Source organism: Anopheles moucheti, chromosome 3 (assembly GCF_943734755.1).
Source record: "Anopheles moucheti chromosome 3, idAnoMoucSN_F20_07, whole genome shotgun sequence".
Lineage (NCBI taxonomy): Eukaryota > Metazoa > Arthropoda > Insecta > Diptera > Culicidae > Anopheles > Anopheles moucheti.
In genome coordinates, this window is record NC_069141.1 from 55,690,860 (window position 1) to 55,709,086 (window position 18,227).

Genomic DNA, 18,227 nt, shown 5'->3' on the forward strand with positions numbered 1-18,227 from the left:
GTCGGCAATCAATCATGCCTCCTTGGCGTGCATTCGTTATCGCGCTGGCGTTGTCGCCAGCTTACCCTGGTGCTGGAATGTTCTTCCGGTTTCCGAGTGCCACACTCGGGACGCATAAAACCGCAGCGAATCGATAAATCCCCCTTTCGAGATTGAGGATTGATTGCATGGTGTGCTCCAGATCGGGAGATCCAGATGCTACGTAGGCGATCCGCATTTCTTCGTCCGCTGGATGCGAACTGGAGCCGCTGCCCCGGGAGAGGCGTCCAAAGTAATACAAAGTAACCTGGGCAATGGGGTGTCCACTTATCCATCCGATCCCCGTACGTGTGAGGTTAAAACCGGTAGCAGTATTGTGGTAGCTATTCCTCTCGAGTGTCGTTTATACTGCACGCTTGAGGTATCACGTCACCTTCCCACGTCTCGGGTGTATTGGACCATTACCGTGGAGGAGCGTCTTCTTGAGCTTGACATCTTCAAGTGCACGCAATTCGATGTCGAGACTCATGTCTAAGGCTCTTGCATTAAATTCGGTAACTTACACCAATTATCTGACATCGAAGCGGTATACATTATACATGAGAAGTTCATGAATATTTATTTTCGAACTTCGGGTTGAAATTGTTTTTTTTTATTTACTTTTTACGTGAATTAATTTACGTGCCATATCTTCGGTACATGTTAAAAGTCCAAGTAAAATGGTTAATCATTTCTAGAAACTCTTTTATCATCAACACACCTCAATAATTGGGCAAAGACTTAAAACAAAGGTGAAGAGCTGCGTTGGTTCAAACAGCGCAGCCAAAATCAATATTTGAACATCATTGGAATTGCTAAACGACGTCCCGCTAATGAAGTTGAAATTGGTAGCTTAAGCGTGTCGGCTTTTCAATTTCGCAGTTCCATCAATCGGAAGCTCCCATTTATTGAGCTTTACCTTGAGTCCACCTTCGCCTATTATCGGCCGTGGTGAGTTCGTGCCTGATTTTAATTCATAGGCACGAGTTACAAAGCCTCAGGTTATTCGTTTTTAAAGGTATATTATCCAATATGATAAGGAATGCGTACACTTTAATATGGTTGAGCTATTCTTGAAGATACAGGATACCCACGCTTATACCAAATATAGACTTCTCGCACATCTCACATTGTGGTATAAAGCTCATCAAGTGCTTTGATTGATTGGTTGTCGAAGAGGAAGAAAAACAGGAATAGACATACGATAACCTCACACCCTTAGTGGACGACGCTCCAGATAGTACGCGTTTAATCATATTAATCATGTACACTTTCGGCATCAATCAAATCCTTGAAGTTAACGAGGAATGGGATCAGAGAAATTGGGATCGAGGGGGCAAAGCAGAGCACACACACGTCGCCCCGTTTGTGCTTACGGTAGGTTATGTAAATATTGCAGCTGTGAATGGTCGGAATTATGTTGTGTGTGCTCCGCTCGTTGAACGTTTCGCTTTCTTTCTCTCAGACACCCTCCAAACCTGCTTCAATATAATCATGCAGCAGCTTTCCGTTTGATGCATTCCTCTTTAGTCAATTCATTCATTCATTCATACCACATTTCCCTTTCCGTTCCCCCTTTTTCATCCCGCCCCTATGTTCTCTCACTCTCACCCGATGTGTTCCTTTTCTTCACCGTGAAGTGCCACTTTATCCGCGTTTTTTGATGAATTAAAGCGAACGGGTCGGTGAGAAAGATGAGAACGGGAAAGATAACAAGGCGTGTAACCGAAAAATGAAATAAAACAGGCACGAAACCTTCGCTGCATGGCCGCATGTGATACATGGTGCTTCTGCTCGCATTTTCTCACCACCTTTTTTATCGCCTACTACAACACTCAGCACTTTCTTTTGGGGGCGAACAAGTGAAACATGGAAAGGAAGCGCGAAGAACGCAAAGGTAACGATATAAGCTTGACTTTTATGATATGGAGCAACGAGCATGACCTACGGTGGTACCGCGCATCCCTTGCCGCTGCATCCCACTGCCCATGGACTCGCCCATATGTCGTGCATATGTTAACGTCTACGTGAGCATCAGCAACCACGAACTTCGTCGGCAAAAGTGCATCACCACATGGTTCGTGCACACAATGTCCGCGATCTGTCGATGATGATTGCCCCGGCTGGAGAGAGGTGTGTGTGTGCAGTAGCCGCAAATAAGACCCCTGTTTGACCAGCTTGCATCGTCTGCACGATCGACCGATGATGAGGAGTGTTTGCATCTCCCCGGTTTACTGTGTCTGTACTACCTTCGCCCTTCGTGCGATCCTCACTCTTGATCGCTTTGTTCAGCATATGTTAAGTACCAATCGAAGCGGCTGCCTGAAACCCGAATACCCGAATGGTGTGTCGGTTGGGTTGTGCGGTTGTCTTAAATGTAAATTGAAATCGTTCGCATAAACGATCAATTGAAAACGGGAGGGCTGCATGCGATGTGCGATAAACATTCGAAGCTGAATGAAACGTGAAAGATATTTAACATATTAGTCCGAGATGCCGGAATCGGTTCGTCGACAGCAGGGCTATTTGCTGTGTCTTGGGTAGGTCGGTCTATTATTAGCATACAAATTGTGATGATAATCATAGTTTCTCATTGTTCCACTGTGTAAACCACTTGATATAAGGGTCGTATTTAGATTATTCGATGATATATTGAACTTTTAAATTGTAGGGTTTCTCACGCTGTGGCTAACCGAGAAACTTATTGCAAATTTATTAACAACTCAATGTATTCTTTTCAAATGATTTGTTTTACTCTTTTTTTCACTCTTAAAAAAAAATTTCTATTAATTCTCAAAACAGTCAACTCTCTTACAACAAGATAAGATCGGTTCGGTGTGCTAGTCATTATGCGAAATGCTTGTTATGCGGGAGATTTTCCCCATGCAATTTATATGAAAAGAATCAAATAATGCTAATCTAAAGAGCATATAATTTAGTTTCTTTCCATCAGGTTGATGAAGTTATGAAAATATATTCTTTTAATTTTTATCACTTATTTTCGTAACTTTATTAACCGATTACAAATAAGCGTATATAATTTCATAAGCAAATACTTTCTTTTTTTTAAATACAGTATTTATTAAACTTTGATGTTTGGTTTTTTTACCAAAACCATTTATTTTAGCCCAAATTTCGAAGAGAATAATGAATAATCAAACATTTAGTATTAACAAATGAATTTATTTTCTTCATAACATATATCTCGACGTCTGAAGATGACCAAATAATGCCTTGTTTTGCGATCATTCCTAGATGGATCCTAAAAAGTTTGTTGCCATTTTAATTGAGATTTCTTACCCCTACGATGTAATGGGTTTAATAGGCATCGTCAGGATCATGTTTTCTAATATGAGCAACCCATGCCTTCAACAACTTCAGAATGTTTAAGGTAGAAATGGTTTAAAAAGCAATATAAATTATCCATTGCTGAATATTCAATCAATTTTTTATGTGAGGTCAGGCTCTGGTGGAGATTAAAATCCCCACATCATATATAGTTGAGTTAGGGGTCAGGGGTCTCATTTATTGATGGGACTATTTGATAGATTCAGGCTTAACACTGCTAAAAAAAGATATGTTATGTTGATCCTATTTGTTTAATGGAACAAAAGTATGCGTGCTTCTAAATTATATGGCAAACCCTGCATTACAATGAAGCATACGCCACTTTAAACGTGTGCAAAGGTACGATATCAGTCGATCGGTAAAGCTGTTCAAATCGAATAGCAATAAGAGGTAATGTTTTAACCTATCTAAATCGAAACGTAGCTTCAAAACATGAACAGATAACCAAGAAAGCATAACGCATGAATCAATAGCTGCTGCTGATTGCATCGTGAAATTAAATTTTGTTAACATACCGCCCAAAAGTGACTCCACATCCATACGCAATGGAAGGGAAACGTTTCGAGCCAGCGCAATCCGAAGGAAAACAACAGCTGTGTCCATCTGTTTGCACAATTTGTACACCATTCAAACGATCTCGTACCGAGCCGATTGATACGTCGAACGTTGGCCACCCTGCGGTATAGGGCGCCGTCGACGTCCCTGGAAAGTGGGTTTTAAATTTATGAAATCAACAACATTGTATCGTTCGGTTCGCTGTTGCTGCTGCTGCTGCTCTCCAGAAGCCCTGCACAATATTTGGTTCCCGTTCATGCCGGGAGAGGTCAAACCGATCCCGTGCTGTCCCGTGGGTGCTGCAGGCTTTGCAGTATGGGCACTCTATGGGTACTGTCATGTTGCTTCGATTGCTGCTTGATATGCTTGCTGTGTTTCGCGTCCACACACGCTTTATACTCGCTGTACAATTGTTTCCCACGAGTCGCGTACATCGAATTAGTTATCTACTTTTTTGTCTGGTCCTTCTGCTGAATATTATTGGGCAGTTTTTATCTGCTGCAGAACGTGGCTGCAGAAGGGCAGGTAGGTAGCAGCAATGCCATGCTGTGGCCACGACCACGCCAACACCCTTCCCGTGCTGCACCGTTTGATCTCGCTGGGGTACAAAAGTAAAAGCGATGACTTTGTGACGATAGAATGTGGAAAAAGTAAACACACACGCGGCACATCGCTGTTCCTTCGCTGGCGAGGCGTGCAGGAACCAGACGGAGCAGCGCAGGATGAGGCCGCAGTAAACGGGAACGCTCGAAACAAACCCTTTTCCTGCTGCAGCGTTTGTTTTTGTTTCCATTTCCTTTTGTGTCTGACGGGTACGGGTGTTGAAACATTTGTTAGGAGTGTTTTCCGCCTTTTTTTCTTTCTTTCCCTTGTTTTCCGGCACTTACGTTCCGTATGCTTCCGCGCGCTGTTGTTGCAGCCGCCACATCCGCCTCATCTAAATGCACCGACCATAAACTGCATTGTGAGAGTGCAGGCGGACACTAACATTCATATGCCCGGTAGGGACACCCGTCGAAGCAGATCGTGCATCATCGATGTTGAACGAGTAATATCTGAGGGCAGTCGAGCGTCTCGTGAGGATATGGTCCGTACTGAATTTTTACCTTAATCCCTCGTTTTGCTGTGAGAACGTATGTTTGGAGAGGGTCTGGGAAAATATCAGTAGGTCATTGCACAGTGTCCCCGGGGGTCAAACGCTATTTGGCAATGTTTGCAATTGTTTGTACAACTGGATGCGCTGGATATTGGTGGATTAAATTGTTTTAGGGGCTTCTTTGGAATAATGGAAAACACAGTAAAAAGGATCCGAATTTGCGATTTTTTTTAGTTAAAACATAAAAAAAATCTTAAAAATCTAAACATATTTCGAAAGAATGCACCTAAACCTAGTACTCGTCATAAGAATTATTCAAATCTTTAGTTATGATTTGAAAATTGACGGTAGTTCAAAATTGAAATTGCGTTAGTCGAATGATACTTTATTACTGTTTGAATCGTAACTCAAATAGACATCAAGTTAAAAATAAAATAATATAGACAATTACCAGAAAGATGTACAAAGAATATGCAGCGAATAGTAAATAACTTGAACGGCTGTTTAAAAAATCTGTTTAAAATGATTTGTCGAACCTACTGATTGTTCCCAGTTCCGAGTTTGCTGCTACTAATTCGTCAAAACGTCTTTTCTAAATTACATTCAATGCAGCAAATATTATAATCAATATTGATTAAAAGGATTTTCTTAACTACTTATATATTTTTGCTCACGTATGAGTAAGGCACCAAACTACATCATTATTTGTTAATTTGTTGCTATTATTTGTTTTGTTTATTATGTTATCTATAAAAATCTTTCCAGCCAGGTTACGCAAACTCACATGAATTATCAATAATTTTAATTACTTTTAAAAATACATCAAATGCAACATTTTGAAAACTAACATGAGACGAATTACCCGGTTTGAAAAACATGAAAAGATACCCGGTTTTTACACATATCTTACAAATTTTGTCTGATACACTGCACGTGTTTTATTGTGATTATGTCAGTCTTTTTTTTAATATTCATCGTATTTTACACATTTTACTGTCTATTTTGCCTCAATGGATGCCAAATTGTCGAGTTTTATTAATTATTTATCCTCCTTTTATCACATTATCTTTTTATCTTTTTTATCCTTATTTTATGTTCTTTTCTATCTTTAATATCTGCTAGGTTCTGGTGCAATTCGTGTGCTCTTGTTGTGAGTTTAGTTATATGCTTTAGCTTTGCATTGCTCTATATTTCCACTCTTTCAAATTATTTGCTTGTTCGCCTCCTACTGTTATCGCCCATTACATTATACTTTGCCTTTGGTATTTCTACCTTAACAAAAGCTACTGCACAACACATTAGAATTGTTTCCCAGTGTTGTATGGAATCAGCGATAAAAATAGCAATACATCATAAGCTAAAAAAGCATCCCCCAGTACAGGCAGCAGTTTTTGTTTTCTCTCCACCGGAACAAACAAACAAAGACCGACAGTACACCAGTCCAGCCCAACGGGCATATGGTGCACTAATGATGCCCGGCCGCGATCACGATGATGCTGTCTTTGCTTGCTATGGCCAGGGCTGGCTACTGCTGATGGTGTGGAACGATAGTGACCTGCATGATGGTTTGCAGCAGACACACGACGATAGCAGCATAAAATTCCGCACCTTTGAACGCCGGCACCGATAGGTTGCCTTGCGAAAGCCTGACTGACCTAGAAAAAAGCTCATTGCCATCCTTTTGCACTTACCCTCCCTCTCCCGCTCGTATCGCTTCATTATCGGTGGGATCTGTTCCATCGGTAGCTTCGTAATGGGAGAACGATGGTACCGTCAAATGTTGCGACACGCTGCCAACGTTTCGTTGATGAAGCGATGATGTCGCCGATGGTGTCGCCGTCGCATTTTATTGCAAACGCCTGGCGGATGCTGGTGCTGCCAGTGCGGCTCGTTTGACGACGTTCTGCTTCCAACGATCTATGACCCCTGTGCATCCCGGGGGGATGGAGATGATGGACTGTTACCAAATGCAGCCCGAGCTACTCATCGAATGGAAGTAATTTTTCACACTGCAAATGTAATTTATTTCCTTTTCTGATTTTTTCTCTCTCTTTCCGTGTGAATTCCCTGCCCTTCTTCGCCCCAGATGGAGGTTCTGCATCAGCCTTTACGTACTTACGTATTTCTAAAGTGCTCCCTGTGAACCACTCCTTACTAGGAATCAGATGGTAGAAGGAAACTAAAAGAGAACTCCCAAATGTAATTGAAATGACACTCGAAAATGCCAACACTGCTAAATTCGAAGGTGTAAATTACCATCAAGATCCAACCAGCGGATGCCCGTTCTGCCCGTCCTGTCAGTTGTTCGTACACATATACGATCGTGGGATGTTAACTCCGCGCCTGGTTCCATCCGAACGAATGCCCCGAAACGGACGAATGCACAGACGATGTCAAAGTTTGCCTTTTGCTTGGCACCTACGCGCGATGCACAATAGTGCGCGCGCCATAAGCCATAAAATTGCACCAGGAATCGATGCTGCATTGACAGGGCGGCTGACAGACGAGCTTCGAGTTTTTCCCGTATTTTTTGCTGATCCCACTCGAATTGGATCCGTGCGCCGATGATGATGAAGCATTCCCACAGCCGCTCGACGTCATCATCAGTGGCCAAACGATACAACCCGTGTGCCCTCCGGGTGGATGCTGCGTGGAGAACATTTGCAAATGGCGCACAATTCGTAATAAGCCTTGCACAGTGTGGGGATGGATGGAAGCTCGCCTTCTCGCGTTCAGCGCAAAGTGACTGCTCCTCCTCGGGGAGTAGTAGAAGCTCGTTCGCAAATCCTGCCAACTTCGAGGGTAAATCCTAGTTGTCCTGACAGTTATTCTCTTACGGCTGTCGGTTGTATTCGACGAGTTAGCGGAAAATGGTGTCTTGTTCTAGTCAGCGAAGCAAACTTACATCAATGCGCCATTCATCTTCTGTACCTACAGGAACTTTAAAATAATGGGAAAAAGTATGGTAAATAGAGAGAATTGAAAACAAAAATTTTAAGTATTTTGCTTGTTAGAAATTGTTCGTAGAATATATCGTCCATTTTGTCGATACGACCAGGCCGTTCTAACGAAAACAAAAAATATCGTCCATTTTCTTTTTTTTCGTTTCGCTTTTTTCTAATTTTTAGCCAAACGAGTGACCATAGCTTGCATCACCAAAATGGTGTTTATGTACGATTAACAAACAAGGGCGCAATTATACTTCTTTCATAACACTCATATAATACTCGTCAGATATATTTGAATTAAAAATTGCATATGTTTTTACCGCATTACTTACTGACAATTAATAGACATAAACAATAACATATAATATAAGCAATATAAAAACTATGCATTTATGCATAGCGACACCCAAGAAGTATCAGTTAATGCTGAACTTAATATATATGATCGCACATGATCGCTTACCGACCGCTTAAAGTAGTCATATGTCTAGTTATTTTTGGTAGCTTTTTGAACAGAAGAACCCTTGAAGGATTACGATTTTGCACTTTCCGTAGAAGTGAAAATTGGTACTGCCGGTATAAAACCAATGCGAGTTCAATATTTATGAAAATCTGAGCCACTTTGACTACGTTACGTCAGATAATCTGGTAATAGCCCTTTCACCAATTTGAACACAAAAGAATGAGAAAAATCAATTCATTTTTACAATTTAAAACAATTATTTATGTAAATAAGTGTTGGGTGAATCTGATCATGTATCTAAAGAGAAAATTTCAAATTCAAATTCATAGATTCATAAATTCTTGAAAGTTCTTGAATCCTCCTTGATTCAGTGAGTCATTGAATTCATGAATATTTTGACTGTAGACTGAATGATCTGAATAACTCGTCACTAAAGATTCATATGAATGACTCTTCTCAAAAGATTTGTTAAGCACAACATTACTGCAAATGTTAATTTGAAGAGTAGCCTTACTGCCCCCCCTTTATGGCCCTTGTGAATTACATAATTGTACAAATATGTTGTAATATTATACTTGCAGTCACATAAAAACAGCAGTAAGGATACAATTCCACTAAATTATGATCCTGTAGTAAAATCATCACTCCAGCAAAAAAACAAAAAAGATCTCATTTCATATTCCGCTTTTACTACTCCGGAACCCATTTACCCGCGACGAGTTGCTGTTTTATTATTCATTGTGCTGAAAATATTGCTCACTCGCGAATTTTTGATTGCCGCACAGTGCCAATATGGGCGAATCTGCTCAGGTGCGCCCCGTAAGGAGCATAACAAACAATAGTCATCCACTCGGGGTACGTCTCTGGGATCAATCGTACACTGGCATCGAATAGGTGAAGCTGGCTGCAAAAGCATTCGAATCGCCGGTAAACATAAACTTCTTCGCAAAAGGAAGGCGAAAACTTTTTACTCCCGCGACTTGTATGTGTGTGTGTACCGTCGCAATGAACCCTGTAAATGGAGCATTCTTTAAGAACCACCCATCGAAGGGAAAGAATTTATATATGTGTAGCACCAGCAGGAGGCGCACCGTTGCCGTATTAGAATTCCCCAATTTCAATCCCAAAGACTCAACGGGTGGTTTTTTCAGAGGATCTGTTGATTTTGGGGTAAGCCGACGGAAAAGGTCGAACAAAAAACAACTTTGCCATATTTCATATGCCACCGAGAGCGCGACGAGAAGCGGCGAACCGTGCGGGGAAAGGATGCGTGCAGTCCTTGAAGCATTCTACGAAAACCCCTTCTAAGGCTAAACACTACAAAAGCTGCCTCGTACACGTGCAAAAAGCGATGATGTATGTTGCTAGGGCCGTGTTTAAATACATTTACACAGCCAGTGGCATGTACGCTGTGTAAGCAAACTCGGATCCATTCAAATATTTATCAAATCACTGATCCACTTTAACTGATTGAGAACACTTTATTATACACCGTGTAGTAAGGTGCCGATTCTTGAGAAATCACTGTATCGTCTCCAATGGCAGAGAACCTTCCCAATTCTGGAGCAACCGTTCGACCGAACCGGCGGCATAGTGCACAATTTTTGGGTCACGGTTAAAAGACGGTCGAATCCAACGAGATTATTTATTTGTCTTTCTTTGCCTGCCCCCAAAAGCTTTGGCTCATCCTCACCCATGCAGGCCGTGCCGTACTTTATTGTGGCGATGTTCTCGAAGGGATTGAGGCTGAGATAGCATCGTTGGTCCAGGCAAACCATGATTCTGTTATGATAAACCTCAAACAATTCAACAGAAGCAAAACCAAAAAGGAACCGTGTTTGGTGGGAAGAAACAAATGCATGCCGAACCGTGCCGTATCAGTTTGGGGTACACAAAAAAAAACCACCTCGATCTCATAGTCGAAGGTTTTCAAAAATCATGTTTGCGAAAGGTACAGCAATTCGAAACCCAATTCCGAAGACGCAAAAGGGCAAACGGGATCTCGGCCAATCTTACCCGAGGTTATACATCGATGCAGGTTTCGCGATCAAATTGATTAATGAGTAAATTTTCACAAGTGCGTTCGATTCATTAAGCTGCTGCCGAACTGGATTTGCAGCGCGAAAGATACACCAAAAGCAGATACCGAGGATGGGTCGCGCGTGGAGTGGGACCACCTTTTGCTGTTCATTTCGGGACAATCTTTCTCTTTTGCCAAAACAAAAATACCAAAGAGGCGTCACGCGAACGTAGGAATATCCTGTTTTGTTTTTTTTTTTTTCGTTGGTAATTTTTCCTACCCCTCAATAGTGCAATAAATTATAAACGTTACAATTTAACGGATAATGAAACGTTTCAACAAGCTTTGATACACCGAAGCGGCAAACGGACACAGAAAATTGCACCGTTTAACGTCCCGAGTGGTGGTGGTGGTGTTTATTTAAACTCTTGATCATGCTGATGTCGATTGACCGCTTTGCGCGAAGCATTTGACAAAGCATAACAAACCAAAGTGATCAATTTGTGTTTATTTGCTCTCACGTTCTTTTTTTCTTCCCGAAGCCACCATTTACAAGGAAAACGATGCCATCTACATTCTTGTTTGCGTGTGGTGGGAGCCTTGTGATCTTGCAAACTGGCTTCAATTATCTGTACAACATGATTTCTCTATTAATTGCTGTCGTTTGTTTTGGTCTTTGAATGGCGTTGCTGTGAACACATCGATGGCAGGGGTTTTCCGACCCTTCAAATAATTCGGAAGTGGAAGTAACTGTTGAGATGATGTTTACTGCAAGGAAAAGGTTGTGCCACAAGTTTAATTTTTCAAGGTTGGAAAATTTCATCCAGTGAGTTTGTTTACTCTCTGTTAACATAATTTAAATTTGGATTTGAAATTGTCCCAGACTGAATTAATTCATTGGGATTAATGCACATTAGTTTTTTGCTGGAATATTTGATTCCAAGTTCACAAACTATAACAGCAAATAATGTTAATTTGAATAAAAATATACATAGAAACAAATATCGTTTTAAAGCACATAATAAATTGTGCTTATTTTTTAAATTGATTTATAGAATCTTTGTGTTTTGCAATATTAGTTCCTTTTGTACAACATTATTTGAGCTACAATGTTCACAAGGCGTTTATCTTGTTGTTAGAATTTCGGTTTGGAGAAAACAAAAGACAATTTAAGCGCTACCAAATTTGAAGATAAAACTATTGTTTTATGGCGTTTAGTCTTATTAGCTTTAGCTATTATGCTATCTATTAGTCTTATTGGAAGTGATTTTTAACAAATCACTCAAATTGCCTTTTTTTATTTATTTCTGGTTGTAAAATCCTTTTACCTAACATTCAGTCTACTCATTAGAGTTATAGTTCAAAAAAGGAGAGATTTTTAAAATAGTTTTTTTCAATCCCTGCTCTTCTACAGTCTCAAAACCCATGAAAAGGTTAACTTTCCTGCGCAATGCAACATTACATTTTATGTGTACGACACATCGGAGCAAAAATCAATATTGTGTAAAATATTGTGACCACATCAAGGTAAAATTCTCTGGTTATTAAAATCTTACAATAATTTTGTTTCTGTATCAGTCATTTGAAACAGAAAATAATATAGTGTATACAAACTATGTTTAATGACCATGACCAATTAAACGTAATGAAACTTAATGTGTCATAATGAGTACAGTTCTCTATTTATTTTAATATTTTTATAATAATATAATAATATTTGTTTGTAATTCATTTTTTTTCCCTGGATTAAATGGATGAAAACCCCTGCCTGGTAATGCTTAGGTGATCGGTATGCTAATCACCATTACAATCGCGCGGAAGAACTAGAAAGTGATAATTGTAAACTTGGCTTACAATAATTATGCACGAACAAGTCAATCGTACATTAATACCTGCCCGCATCCATTACAGCGTCCCGATTGTACGATCGTTCGATCAAACGTTTATGTAATTTTTAATTAATTTTCAATTACATACCCACCCGTACCATTCGCTCCTTCTTTCGCTGCCGAGCAATCGGTCGGACGGGCGAGTTTATGTTTTCCGTTGTCGAAACGGCATGTTTGACCATCAGCTCTGCTGTGCTTCTCCGCCACCGGGTGTACACACGATACACGACTCATTTGCCCACCCAGCGGTACCGGGACTGATCGTGTGCACACTAAAATGACTAGTTTCATTTCTCATGCAAAACGCTGCTACTACCAACCGGCAGCGACCGCAGCACACACATAGCACGCGGATAGCAATTACAACTTAAGCTGCGAACACCTAATGTGGTGACCGGCAGCGTTCGAGCAGCTCATCAGCGACTTTAGGCACAGCGTCAGCATCACATCGGCAGCTCATTTCGAGCCCGGCGAAGAAAAACGAAGTTAATAATGATTATCAAGATGAATTTCTTCCCATTAAAACGGGCGAGCCAGTTTGTCTGGATGGTGTCAGTGTAGGTTACTTTTGCTTCTCTCGATGCCGGTTTATGGTGGCCGAGTTACCTCCACACTCACTCATACTGCTCCTTACCAGCGGATAAAGATGGGGAATGGAAAAGAAATTTGTGTTCCTGCCCATCAACACACTTTAGTGTAATTATTTCATTCATTTTCCACCTCCAACACCGTACCGAATTGCCTTCCTGCTGAGGCCACGTGCACTTATTTGCTCACCTCTTTTCGTACGACGAGCGAGTGCTTAGGTGTGCTGGGAGAATTCGTAGGGAAGACGTGATACGTTTTTTTTCGGGATAGTTGGGTGGAAAATTAGCTCCGGAAAAGCCTTCGTAATCTATATTTAATCATACTTATTTAACCGCCGTGGTGGTCGCTCGTAAACTGAGCATTGGAAAAATGTGTTAATTTTGCATCCGTTTTTGCTGCACAGTTCTGCGTTCCTACGAGGTGCTTGATGGAACGGTTTCGACCAATAATCGCTACCAGAAATTGGCATTTGATTGAGTACGAGTACGGCTGCTAACTAACCTTCCTTAACCGTAGAGCTGCTGGTGGGACGGGGTGAAACCACCGCACATCCAAACCCTTATTGACCGTTTTACGAGCAAGCGTTTTACTATCGCGAACAGAAGGAACCCAAAAATCGTACAGCAAGGAAAAACACGCGAGCACAAGGGCGCTGAAAAATTGACTAACTTTAATCAGCTTCTACCCGGTGGTACCCGTCACGCTTGCCCGGGAGGCCTTTTCTTATTGGATTCCACCCTCCCCCATTTATCGGGCCAGGCGAAGAAAAATCGTGCCAAAGAATATTAGTTCCAGCAGTTTAAAGCTACCGCTGCTGCGCTTGGTTGGTGCAAAACTTTGCTCATAAAATTTTAATTACAATCCTATCGATCCCATACCCATCTCCATCTCCCGGCTGTGTGGGCGGCATTACGGTCGCTGGCAAAGGGAACAACGTTTGGCCGCAATTTTCCACTCTGCTCGTTCCCGTAACTCATTTCCCATGCTTCTTGTGCTTCTCTCTTTGACAGCAAAATATGAAGATCAACGCGTCCAAGATGGCGACCCCGATCGAAGAGAAAGTTGATCAGAATCTGAAGGTAAGTGTGCGAGCACGTGTTCGGCTGATTACGGCCCGATAACGTGTCGATCAGGTCGATGCTGATATGGCTTTTTTTCTATGCGCAATGCATCGTTCCGGCAGACCCGCACCGGGATGGTTATGATAAGCGATGGCAAAAGCAAACCAGAGCTTGCCCGGCTGCATCTGTCGATGGAGATGATCACGATCCAGAAGCAGGACACGACCACACCCGCCCCAACACCCACGAACGCCACACATCCGCCTATTGAGTCTAAGGTAAGTGAGGCTTTTGAGTATTATAGTAAGAACATTTATTCGTGTAAATATATCCTACGGTCTAAAATAAAAACCAAGCAGTGTTTGATTAGGTAAAGAGTTCAGATGTTGCTTGCCTAGAATTTTAAGTTTAAAAGTTGGAGATTAATTTTATTTAATACATGAATATTTGGGATTTTCCATACCATGCAATGAACACGCAGACATTCAAGCTTTTGGATTACGTACAGCAAATCTAATGCATGTATAGGGGTTTCAAGTATAACAGGTAAAATAAAAGCCTTTTATGGAGTCTGTTAAGATTTAACTAAAACGAACCGAGGTAGATCTGGAATTCTTCGCAATTTCTGTATCTCGTTTTATAAAGAAGCTGATTCTGTTCAATTCTTTAACGAATTACACACGGTATATGTCAATACCAAGTCTTAAATGTGTCATTGAGAAAACTTTGAACTGAATCGATTTTTGAATGCAATATGTCCACAAAGTTTGAATAAATCTAGATTTATCTATCTATTGACCCACTGGTGTATTTGGTAGCGAGACGGGTACAAATCCATCATGACCAATCCTCCGTACCATAGAAATTCAGAAATTAAATGAACAGGCCTCTTGATGTTGTAGTACCAGTGAAGAAGAAAAAAAAATACTGGCTCCCGTGACTCTGCTAGAAGAACTCGTTTATTCTGTAAATACATGCCTGACTATAACTAATCCATGCTGTAGTACAAACTCAAAAAAAAAAACCTCTAAAAACATAATCTGTCATCTCATAAAAACATCAGATAAAAACATTAATCTGTCTACTAATTGACTTAAACAAAAATGCCACCTGTAATTTATTTAACACATTCAGTTCAATTCATAATTCATAGCATACCGACATCATGGCAAGCATATTTCAATTACCTCTTTAAAAACTGCATCTCAATAGAGAATTAATATTTTGCTTTGTTTTAAAACCATTAATCTGAGATGATGATGTATAATAATAATAAACAAATGATAACAACCAATCGAGTGTTTTGAGTAGCGTATTCTATACGTTCATCGAAGCGAACTCTTAACCCTCACAAATCAATGAAAAGGTCATTCCTAATCACCAGTGATTACGTGAATCCGTTGTTTCAATGAGCATGTTCATAAATTTCGGTTTAAATAGGTTACGTTTACATCACCCATGGCAAGTGGTTTCTATTTTTTTTGTATGGCTAGACTGATGCCTGATAAGCACGACCGCGTTGAAAGTTGGCGGCAAATTTCTTTGACTTCACCAAAGCAAAAAAAAAACACACATTGGCACCGGCACACCGACCGACATTGACAAAACTTCGTAAACAAACCACCCAAATCTGACAACCGAAAGCCCGCCCCGGGCAATCGGCAGATCGGCGAATTCCTGGTGGTCCGACAAAACGGAAAAGAAACCTCTTTCTCGGTCGTCCAAAGCCCGTTCGGCAACATTACGCTGAAAAGGGTGTGCACGGGCACCGCCGAGCTAATCGTCCAAGCAACATTAAACCGATACCACATTAGTCGATTGGCGGCCGTAAAAACTAATTATCGCTTCAGCGCGGAGTTTTTTTCTTTTGTGTGCAAATCTCCCTTCCAACCAAAGCTCCAGTGTGTTTACTGAATATCTTTCTCCGAGCTTGTGTCTGCCGGGTCTGGTACTTTTGTGTGTGTGGCTGTTTGCATGCGAGGTAATCCATGGCAAAACCAATTACCCAAACGTCGCCTGTTTGCCTGAGCATAATACAGGAATGAAATAAAATTGAACACGCGTGTATGCATTAGTGAATGGAGTCTGTTTGCGCGGGTCTTGCCACAACCGTATGATTACATTATCGCCAATGATAATGGCTGCTGTTGTGGGTCAACAGGTTTAGCAAACCAGGAACCGTACCGTACTGTAATCGGTTGATAATTGTGTGTTTACTTTTATGCTGTTTTTTATGGTGACTGATATGAATTGTAAACGGTGTGTGCACTGGTATTGGTGTGGCAAATACTGCATAATAGATTATCAATTAAAACTGGTGCTTATATTTAAAGCTTCTTTTTCCGGGGTTAACGACCTACTAATCCCTGCCTGCCTTATATAGCAGCAAGCTGTTAATGTAATAGCGATTGTAAGCGCGTAACTTTTTATAAATATGATGATTTTAAAATTTTACCACAAATATTTTTTATGATAATATAATTTCTCAAAGGATCGTAAATATTTGACAGCCTAAAATTTAAAGTTCAAATTAAAAAAATATAATTTGCGAAATTTTTTAATTCATGTATCTTGAATACCTCTTGAAAAGACAATACAGGGTTTTTAATTTGATAAAATTGGTAATAATGATCATATTGACTTTTCTTGCATTAATCTGACTTAAGTTGATATGTTGAGTTAGATGTAGCTTATATTCTTCTCAACTCATTTAAACTCATTTAAAACTCAAGACTTTAGTTACTCAAGGACAACTGACACGTTTGTTGCGTTTGTTGAGAAATCGTTGAAAATCAACTTTGAAGGACCTAATAAAAATTAAGAAGGATTCCCAGCACTTAAACTTGACAGGAATCCTAATACGACTGTAGTTGCTCCACCTAAACTAGAAAATCCTGTAAAAGCAATCCTTTAATATATTTTTTTCAAACTATTCATACACGGATGTCCAAAAACCTAGGGACCTACAAACAACAATTGTACACGTGTATTACAGCTCATTTTGTATATAACAGTCATTGTATGCAAACGAATTTCAAGATTAAGTACTTCTTTCCGGTAACATTAATAAATTAATACGCTGAAAACCACTACGGTCGTTCCCGGTCAAACTTTTTTTTTAATTGTCAATCTTAACGCATATTTGGTGTATTATTACGAAATGCGAAATGTGGTAGTTGTAAACGTCAAATATTTTTAGTAACTGAATTAACCTAAATAAAATAAAACGCTGCTTTAAGCTGAACAGATGATAAAAATAGATAAATTGCTTATTGCCACCGTACTTTAAAGGAAGTTGAGTCGAAATGCGTCAATTGACATTCACTTCTCATCTCGTTCACCTTTGCTTCACTTCCCCAGGAACGCATGGTACAGATCACGCGCCAGAAAGTGGGAGGCCTTGGACTGAGCATAAAGGGTGGCGCCGAGCATAAACTGCCGATACTGATATCACGCATCTACAAGGACCAGGCGGCCGACGCAACAGGTCAGCTGTTCGTTGGGGATGCCATCATCAAGGTAAGTATCAAGTCCCAGGTGTCCTGTCGGTGTGGAAGCGCCAGTTTTTATCGCACCACGGGGATCTTTTCCCCCTTTTTTCCGTACACTTTTAAAGTCACGTTGTAGGTGACCTAAAGACAGCAAAAAAAAAAACCCACCAAAAGGTACCTGTTGGTATGAACGTCAACGAAAGGCAGCACTGTCGGTAATATCGATAAGGGAACCCGGTGTAATGGTGCTGCTGGTGTTTCGACGACATATTACTTTCGGGTTGTTTTCGGGTTTCTTGTGGATCCGTTTTTTTTTCTTTCTGTACATGATTCTGCACTTCCTTGTCGGCACTTTACTTTCGGATGGATGGGTCAAATATGGATGAAAACGATAAGAAATACATCCGCTTTTTGAGCGTATCTCCTGCCAGCCATCGCAAAACAAGTCGGAAATTTAAATTTATCCCCCATCAAATCATCACAATTATGCTAGACGAGGCAAATGTATTTCTGTGAAAGTTCTGCCTTATCCTGTCTCTCACCGAATCCTAGCAAAATGCTGGGGAAACAATTTCGAGCACCAGATAGGGCCCAAAATTATTTTAATCCTGATTTGTTGCACTGTTGTTGTTCCTCTTTTTTCCATTCCATTCTCCCCCAGGGGTTCCGGGAGCCTAATTTTACTTTGTTTCATCCTTGTGGCGAAAGCGCTGCTAAAAATAATCAGGATCACTTTGCAGCTTTTCAACG

General features: G+C 40.6%; 1 protein-coding gene across 1 annotated transcript in view; it reads left to right on the forward strand.

Moving 5' to 3' along the window:
• Window positions 1-18,227, forward strand: part of LOC128301652 (gamma-1-syntrophin) — a 57,457-nt gene that overhangs the window by 28,614 nt on the left and 10,616 nt on the right. Inside the window, exons 3-5 of the mRNA XM_053038237.1 lie at window positions 13,936-14,004; window positions 14,109-14,264; window positions 17,347-17,505. Coding sequence (XP_052894197.1) covers window positions 13,942-14,004; window positions 14,109-14,264; window positions 17,347-17,505 — 378 coding nt within the window. The 5' untranslated portion in view covers window positions 13,936-13,941. The remainder of the gene's footprint in view (window positions 1-13,935; window positions 14,005-14,108; window positions 14,265-17,346; window positions 17,506-18,227) is intronic.